Source organism: Coregonus lavaretus (assembly GCF_964263955.1).
Source record: "Coregonus lavaretus genome assembly, chromosome: 23".
NCBI classification, from domain to species: domain Eukaryota; kingdom Metazoa; phylum Chordata; class Actinopteri; order Salmoniformes; family Salmonidae; genus Coregonus; species Coregonus lavaretus.
Window position 1 is genome coordinate 9094489 of NC_140010.1, and position 9305 is coordinate 9103793.

A 9305-nucleotide genomic window follows, 5' to 3' on the forward strand; every position below is an offset into this window, starting at 1 on the left:
AGCTACACTGCATGACCAAAGGTATGTGGACACCTGCTCGTCAAACATCTAATTCCAAAATCATGGGCATTAATATGGAGTTGGTCCCCCCTTTGCTGCTATAACAGCCTCCATTCTTCTAGGAAGGCTTTCCACTAGATGTTGGAACATTGCTGCGGGGACTTGCTTCGATTCAGCCACAAGAGCATTAGTAAGGTCGGGCCCTGATGTTGGCCAATTAGGCCTGGCTCGCAGTCGGCGTTCCAATTCATCCCAAAGGTGTTCGATTGGGATGAGGTCAGGGCTCTGTGCAGGCCAGTCAAGTTCTTCCACACCGATCTCGACAAACCATCTCTGTATGGACCTGGCTTTGTGCACAGGGGCATTGTCATGCTGAAACAGGAAAGGGCCTTCCCCAAACTGTTGCCACAAAGTTGGAAGCACAGGATCATCTAGAATGTGATTGTATGCTGTAGCATTAAGATGTCCCTTCACTGGAACTAAGGGGCCTAGCCCGAACCATGAAAAACAGCCCCAGACCATTATTCCTCCTCCACCAAACTTTACAGTTGGCATAATGCATTGGGGCAGGAAGCTTTGTCCTGGCATCCACCAAACCCAGGTTTGTCCGTCGGACTGTCAGATGGTGAAGCGTGATTCATCACTCCAGAGAACGCATTTCCACCGCTCCAGAGTCCAATGGTGGCGAGCTTTACACCACTCCAGCCGACGCTTGGCATTGCGCATGGTGATTTTAGGCTTGTGTGCGGCTGCTCGGCCATGGAAACCCATTTCATGAACGAACTGTTCTTGTGCTGACGTTGCTTCCAGAGGCAGTTTGTAACTCGGTAGTGAGTGTTGCAACCTAGGACAGACGATTTTTACGTGCTATGCGCTTCAGCACTCGGCGGTCCCGTTCTGTGAGCTTGTGTGGCCTACCACTTCATGGCTGAGCCGTTGTTGCTCCTAGACGTATTCACTTCACAATAACAGCACTTACGGTTGACCAGGGCAGCTCTAGCAGGGAAGAAATTTGACGAACTGACTTGTTGGAAAGGTGGCATCCTATGACGATGCCAGGTTGAAAGTCACTGAGCTCTTCAGTCTATGGAGATTGCATGGCTGTGTGCTCGATTTTATACACCTGTCAGCAACGGGTGTGGCAGAAATAGCCGAATCCACTCATTTGAAGAAGTGTCCACATACTTTTGTATATATAGTGTATCTAACATTGTTAGCTGCATTTTCGCCTGTCATTACTAGTCTTCTTGTTGCTAGCTACTTGTATTTTCATTTCAATCAATCATTGGATTATAATAACAGATGAGAGCTGTACATCTTGTTTTGCTATTGCTAATTTAATGTGCCTTATTTTAGTATTGATGCCATTGTATTCATGTATATTATTTCCAGACCACATCTTGTATAGATAAATGGACAGTTAATTGGATAATCACAGCTGAGTGACATGGCACAGAATTGCAAACATTTGTTAATCTTCAATCAACATTAAAGAACCCTAAACTGAGGAACTGTCTCTCTCACGTCTCTCTAATAGGAGTACAATCACCTACTCAATCTGTGTACATTCCACAGCCACTATTTCACATATCAATCATCTAATGGGCCTTTGAGTAGTTCCTCTACCCTGTCTGGAGCTGAACCTTCTGCAGACTGACAGCACTCCACATTAGGTTTTTACCTCGCTGGCAAACAGAGCGAATCAAGACTCTCTGAGGCCACAGTTTTATGTAAATCTAAAAGCACATAATATTGAAATTCCACCATTTTCTTTTGCACGGAATGACTTGAATTCTGTGTCTGTGTCTGGTGAATTAACTGACCTGTCACTCATGTTTTTACCTTCTCAAAGGTGGAATTTCTCTCTAGGCTACTCTATGCCATAGAGTAGGCTAGCCTACAGATACATTCCACATGCACACACTTGCATGAGTGCGTATTTTCTGACAAGTGTCAGTTGAGCTAATTTGTCAGTTGCCCATGATCCCATGAGGTGTGATGATGCACATCACACTAGCGCCCAAGTTCGAGCCACACTCTCCTCTTGAAGACATTGCCTGCTTCCTGACCTAATAGCAAGCTAGCAATTTCTGCTAAGGTGCCTTGTATAGCCAGGGGTTGTTCCTCATGCAGTTGGAAATTTGGGACAAAATATCCACAGGAAAGCATTATTAAACCGACTTTTCAAAATGCTGGTAGGCCTTTTCTACTGGTTTTGTACATGTGAAGATATAACAATGAAGTACTCCCCACAGGCTGCCTAGGCCTTTTCTACTGGTTTCTAACATGTGAAACTATAACTATGAAATACTCCCCACAGGCTATTGGTAGCAAGTGTCCAGTTATCTTTGTTACTCATGTGAAACAATTTTCCTTCAATTTTTTTTAGTGTTTACTGTGTTTGTTTGTTGCTGTTTCTCAGAGCTATGCTTGTGCACCTCTGCGCTCAACAAAGAGGCTCACCCGCGTATATGTGCGTCACGAGTACTCAATTTATTATTTTATTAAATGAATTGTCTCACATTGAAGTGTATCCTGATTTGATTGAGAAAGTATGTGATGTTAACTTATGATGCTTATATGCACTCCTGCTTGTTGAGGCAATGGTTTTGGAATTTGTTGCCCAAGGTTGAGGCAATGGAATTTGTTGCCCAAGGTTGAGGCAATTTGTTGCCCAAGGTTGAGGCAATGGTTTTGCCCAGGTTGTTGCCCAAGGTATTTCGACAGGCTTTGCCAGTGTTCTGTAAGCTCTAATAGGTTAGTGTCTGTGATGTAGGCTGTATTTTAACTCTCCACAGTAGCCTAGGCCTACCGGCCTACCCATAGCATGTTTCCTTAGACCAATTGTTGTTGCAAGTCCTTTTTTCATTAGTTGCTGACATTTCATTCCACTGCCACCATCACTACTATATTATATTTGTGTGAATATAATTTTTCTCTGTCTCCTGCCTGCCTACCTGCCCGACTGTAAGACACGTTTACCCTTTCACCAGGAGGTAAGATATACACACATTCGCACACAAAAATCAATAGGACATGGCCATGACAAGGTCTGTCTCTGGAAGAGAGTAGAGAGTAGGCTACAGGCTGGCTGTCTGCAGCAGTAGGTGGCTGAGAGAGAATTTCATTTAAACAGAACCACATCTTCTGCCTGGCTCAGAGGCTTAGTTGCTGTACTTTCAAATCAGTGTTTCTTTGCACACCTCCCTCCAATGGTCAGCTGACACGAATGTACTCAGTGCTCATGCTACTTTTAATCTAAGAGGAGAATCATAGTTTGCCAGTCCATGCTGCAAATAAGGTTGATAAAGTCTGCTTTACAACTTCTACTTGTTAGGCGGTTCTGTTGTTGTTTAACCTACTAGCCTATAGGCAGTGGCGGTTCTAGACACATTTTACTAGGGGGGCCAAGGAGGGGCCAGTGTTTAATCAGGGGGGCACACATAAAAAAACTGGCAACACATGATATTCAAAGATTATAAACTTTATTTTACTTTAAAATCATATGACATTTATTATAACACGTATTTTGTACAAGAGTGCAGATGCAAGAGAGATAGTGCCATAAAAATGAAAAAACAAAAAAATAAAAATAAAATAAAAAGTACAGGGTACAAATACAGGGTTCATATTCAATGTGAACAAAACTCCAGGATACAACAAAGGGTACAACAATGTGCCATTTCCTATTTATGGAAGCCCCACTACTGTGGACAGTTGATTCCACATTTTGTTTTAAGAAAGAAAACTTTCTGAGTGATTTATAAACAAAACACACTACCCTGTATCCATTTAGGTAAAATAAACCAAATCAGAAAAGAAATTCAATTCAAAGAGGCTTTACTAGCATGACCATATTGACATACAGTATTGCTAAAGCACATAAACAGGGAAACGTGTTACACATTAACATCCAGTAGTCCAATAGGATGCAGACAATAAACATTAAGTTAACATTCGTTTAAAAGCAACAATCATGTCAACACAATGTAGCAATATGAACAACACTGATGGATATCAGCAACAACATGAAAACAAGAATATTACAGGTGTCTGTGTGTGTGTGTGTGTGTGTGTGTGTGTGTCTGTGTCTTTGTGTACTTCACTGTCAGTTGATGAGCAGGTGTACAAAAAAAGGCTTTACAACATATATGGGCAAGTCCATTTAGGACAGCACATTTCCACCATAGTTCACATTAGGAAAAAATGACAGCATGAATGCTCACTAAACAAACATATACTACATATACCTTTTTATACACATTTTTTTCCAGTAATTTTTTAAGAGTGAAAGGGAAGTAAGCAATCGCTCATCATAGGATCATACATATTTCAGTTACAATATTAGTTACAATATTAGTGTTAGTTAGATCATCATGTCAAAGCTGGACCTGCAAAGTCTGAACGACACAAGTGTGCAATGATTGGAGTGATTTTGTTTCTTTTTTTTCTTGCTTTGCTTGTTTTCAAAAGGAAAAATCATAGTTGGTAAAAAATAAAATAAACTTTCGTTGAAAGGTATCACACTGTATAATTTACAAATATCTAAAGAGGTTTAGTGGATGCCATAAAACATCTGTGGAGCTTGAAGATTTGTAGTACATAGATGTTTGGCAGAGATAATTCAAAAGAATAAAATCATAAACTCTATCTAACTTTTTTGTTTGCTGGGGCAAAAAATGACTTTATGTCCCTTCCTCGTTTCATGATAACTATTAGAAGAAGAAAAAACGTAGGGGCATGCATTACATTTTGTTACCTAACCATCCCTCCCTACTTAACACTGGCAGATAACCTGTTGATTACTTTACTAAAAATGTATTTGTTATCGCGATGCAACAGCCAAGACGGATGAAGTTACGTGGTTAACATCACAACATTGTGTAGACCTAGCAAGGATAGCCTACTAACATTTGGATATTTGCTTCTGCTTCGATGAGTTTGCTTAGATATGATTACATTTCTAAACAAATCGAGACCAGACATTTAAAAACTTGATTTGATTTATGTGTGAGGAACAAAAGGAACATGTAGGCTATGTGCAAGAACAACAAGTCACTTATGATATTAAATCGTTTTGCTTACCTTCGACCTTCGGGTGCGCCACTCTAATTTACCCGTGTAGAACGTTGCCGTGTAGAGCGTTGCATTAGTTCCGCTTTTGGCGCTCGCGTGTAAAATAGTTATAAATTCATAATTTTTTATTTGGTCAGCACGGGGGGGCCACAGGGGTGGCCAGGGACATTTCCAGGGAGGCACGGGCCTCCCCCGGCCTCCGTGTAAAACCGCCACTGCCTATAGGAGAAGTTGAATTTATGTTGTTTCAGCTGATTGTATCAACTGTCAGTATTCTATACTGCCCTATTTCACTCCTTTTCACCTCGGTAGCCCATATCTCAACACACACACACAATGGTGATTGAGAGCTCTATATGCAGTTAATGTAGCAGTTACAGCTACTTATCAGATTAAATTATGGCCAGGCCTCCCGAGTGGCGCAGTGGTCTAAGGCTGTGCAACTAGAGATCCTGGTTCGAGTCCAGGCTCGCAGCCGGCGCACAATTGGCCCAGGGTAGGGGAGGGTTTGGCCGGCAGGGGTGTTCTTGTCCACTAGCGACTCCTACTGTGTATCCTCCAGGACGTTGGTGCGGCTGGCTTCCGGGTTAAGCAGTGCGGCTCGGTTGGGTTGGGTTGTGTTTCGGAGGACATACGACTTTCTGTGTCCGTACGGGAGTTACAAGACTGTAACTACCAATTGGATACCAAAAGATTAGAGGAGAGGGAACAGAGAGACAATATGGTATCATATGCTTTTATCATGAAATTCTTGCAGGCGTTTTTTGAGGTGGTCCTAGGCTTTATGTTTGGTTTTGTTAAGACCATCAAAGTTAACAAGAAACCGAGTAGAAGCACCAACATTTTAGAACAGCAGTGTATTCATTATATCTTGCAACGGAAACCGTTCACCGTTTAAGAACCTGATGGATGCAAACAGAGCAAACGAAACAGGGAGGGACCTGCCTGAATTAGTCCAATAGAAACGTTGCAAAACTGTATTGCAACAGACTAAACGTTTTGCAACAGTGAATACACCCCAGCTCTGATAGCACCAACGCACTCATGCGAAGCTGTGGGGGGGAGGGAGTTGACCCGTTGTCATGGGAATGAGACTTTTTTCTTCTCATGTTTTATGCGCCCTTAAACTTGCAAGCAACACAGTGAGCTAGCTAGTTACTAAGAATCCATCGATAATAGAAAGCAAAAGATTGTTTCATATAGAAATATTTGTTGTAAAACTTTGTCGGACTGCTCGGGGTTTGGTAGTCATCGAGAATCGGCTAGATGAGCAGGTGAGCCAGCAAGCTGTTCAGCTAGTGTGAGCATTAGCTAGCTAGCTAGTTAACGTGAGCTATTGTGGTTACAAAGTTCAAAATATGATGTGTCAATGTAACAAACACAGTGCTTGCACAATGAATCGCTGAAATGACACGCACGTTTTTTCAAACGAGACATTGTAGCTCCAAGATGTCTCAACTAGGCCTAGCATTGACGTATGCAGTTGGGAGAGCGTTCGCATGTAACGACGTTCGATAGCTGTCAGTCTAACTGTCTGATGTTGTTTCCAGACTAGAATGTTTGGGGAAGTCTTCCAAGGTTCCACAGAAGCAGGTAAAACGTGTTTCTTTGGCTTTGTCAAAGACATGATGAAGCCAAGACTGGTTGGGAACATGATTTTATTTCAGATAAATATTTCATGATGAAGCAAGACTGGTTGGGAACATGATTTTATTTCAGATAAATATTTCATGATGAAGCAAGACTGGTTGGGAACATGATTTTATTTCAGATCAATATTTCAGTTGTATGTGAACAAACAATGAAATAAATATATTCATCTTTTTTTTTTTTTTATACATATGCATTTGTGATATATTAAATGCACATATTTCCCCTGCATCTGATATAGGTGGTCCCTGCACTTCTTGAGACACACATGCTTAAAGGTATGTAGGCCTACTCCATGTGTAAAGATCTGGTATGCAGGGTGAAACAAACAACGACTGCTGTGGTTTCCATTCTAGACTGACCTGGATTTATGACTCCCTTAACCAGTTTTTTTACTTTTTGTTCTAGAAGCAGTGGGAGCCAAGTCTTTTACTGCCACACCCGGGTAAGAATTCACAGCAAGACCAGTTCTAACTGCGTCTTAAAACATCAGACATGGTGTTGAGTTGCCATGATAGTAAAAACAAGTTGATGTGATGCAAAAACGTATATATTTTTGTGTGTGTGTGTTTTGGTATTTTTCAGAAGTAGCCTTCCTACACAAGCAGTATCAAATCCTGTGAAGGTCGGTAATCAACACTAAGCACAAAAAAGCTATTGCATTGATCATTTATTAGTCTGTATATCTAATGAGTTTTTCACCCAGGTCTCTCCACCTGGGAGATTGGAAGTGCTCTGTGCAGGAGGTGTGAATAACATTAGTGTTGGGTTCGCTGGACCGCCTGTGGTCCTCAGCCAAGACCTGAAGGACAATAAGAAACCACAGCAGTCGGTTTTAGCTGTTACAGGTCAGTAGAGCATGACAGGACTACTAGAATAGAAGAGCATTCCCACTGGGCACACGCTGGTTGAATCAACGTTGTTTCCACGTCATTTCAATGAAATTATGTTGAACCAACGTGGAATAGACGTTGAATTAACGTATGTGCCCAGTAGATTGGAACATAAAGAATCTAATTTTGCACCAATATTTTCAATCTTTTTTGCATGACTGCTGAAAAATGATGATGATGTTTTGTGGGGCAGGAGGAAGAGTGTTTATGCAGCACCGGGCCCGAACTACCCCCTGCTCTGTGTGTGTTCCCCCTCCAGCGGAGCCCCTCCCCCCTCTTGCGCCAGAAGGGGAGGAAGAGAACACTGAGGAGGATGATGGTGAGGAGGATGATGGTGAGGAGGATGATGATGATGAGGAGGGACACAGGGCTCCGATGGAGCTGATGGCTGAGGTAAATTAACTCTGCAGTTCACGTCAGACCAAGTCCCACGTTAGACTGACTAAAAATGAATAAATTCATATCAGCCAGAGATGTCATTTTCCCTGATTAATCGAGGAATCCAGATTTCTGATTAACAATGAGAGGGTTGGTCTGCCTGGATGGACTATGACTCCCATCTGTCTGTGATTTCAGTTCCTCAAGTCTGTAATGGAGAAAGACTTTGTGCTGGCAAAGAAACTGTGTCAGATGAGTAAGCCTGTTTGTCAAATATAAAAGTTCTGTCATTCATTGTTTTGATTATATGTGTGCATTTTGTTCATGTGTCTCTCATTGCGTCAATCAACCAATCAATGAATTCATGAATTAGCCAACCAGCGGATGATTGCTGTGTCTGTGCTCTGTTCTTCCAGTTCTGATCTATGAACCAAATAATCCAGAAGCCAAACAGTTCATTCCTCTCATCCAGGAGAAGCTGGAGAGAGGTGAGTGGCTCCGTCCAACACACACACACACGCACACAAAGGTTATTTTGGAAGAATACTTTTGGCCACTGTGGCTGTGTGACAATTGTTGGAGGTTGGATTCAAGTGGTCACACCAACCCTGGTTCTGGAGAGCTACTATGTGTGCAGGCTTTTGTTCCAACACTGACACACCTGATATAGCTAATCAAAGTCTTTGCTTTGTTCTAATACAATGTTCCATCAGAGCAAGAGGAGAAAAGCCAAGATAATGATTGTTCAGACTCCAGTGATGAAGATGACTCAGAGGACTCTGAGAGTGATCAAGATTCCGCTCAGAGCTCAGACAGCTCCTCATCATCATCATCGTCAGATGAGGAAGAGGAGCAGAGGAGGAGACACAAACCATGTCCACCCTCTCATCTTTCCCAATAGCTGTCAGTCACCAGCACACTGCCCAGTTTGACAGTCAAAAGATCAGTTAGTTTCTTTCCCTTTCGTATGAATATATAGATATAGAAATTGTGTCACTGTTTTGCATTTCACATTCGCACATTCTTACATTGCCTTGGTGAGGCCATCACAGCACAAACACATGGTTTCCTCATCAACATGTCACTGTTTAATCTTCATGTAAAGAACACAATAAAGTTCAGCATCATGATCTGTGTCTCTGGTTTCTTCAACACAAAGGGTTAGTTTCACTACTCATGGACTAAGTGGAAACGTACTCTTTAAATTTCTAGGAGAACCTGAATTATTACTAGACCTTTCTACACCCCTACATTTCAACATAAATGCACCTATACAGATCATCTTCAAAATTCCTGCGTATTTCAGAG

At 41.9% G+C, this 9305-nt stretch overlaps 1 protein-coding gene across 7 annotated transcripts; it reads left to right on the forward strand.

Moving 5' to 3' along the window:
• The first annotated feature begins 5659 nt into the window (after window positions 1-5659).
• On the forward strand, window positions 5660-9126 carry erich2 (glutamate-rich 2). 7 transcript variants are annotated; one of them, XM_084188191.1, is made up of 10 exons: window positions 6115-6350; window positions 6627-6669; window positions 6968-7004; window positions 7135-7171; window positions 7312-7351; window positions 7433-7574; window positions 7879-8012; window positions 8196-8253; window positions 8414-8485; window positions 8711-9126. In XM_084188191.1, the coding sequence occupies exons 1-10, from the start codon at window positions 6343-6345 to the stop codon at window positions 8896-8898; spliced, it is 759 nt and encodes a 252-aa protein (XP_084044317.1). In that variant the 5' UTR covers window positions 6115-6342; the 3' UTR covers window positions 8899-9126. The 7 variants fall into 7 exon arrangements, with proteins under 7 accessions (XP_084044320.1, XP_084044319.1, XP_084044316.1 ...); XM_084188189.1 differs by having other exon boundaries at window positions 7138-7171; window positions 7813-8012; XM_084188192.1 differs by having other exon boundaries at window positions 7138-7171.
• Window positions 9127-9305: the final 179 nt, after the last annotated feature.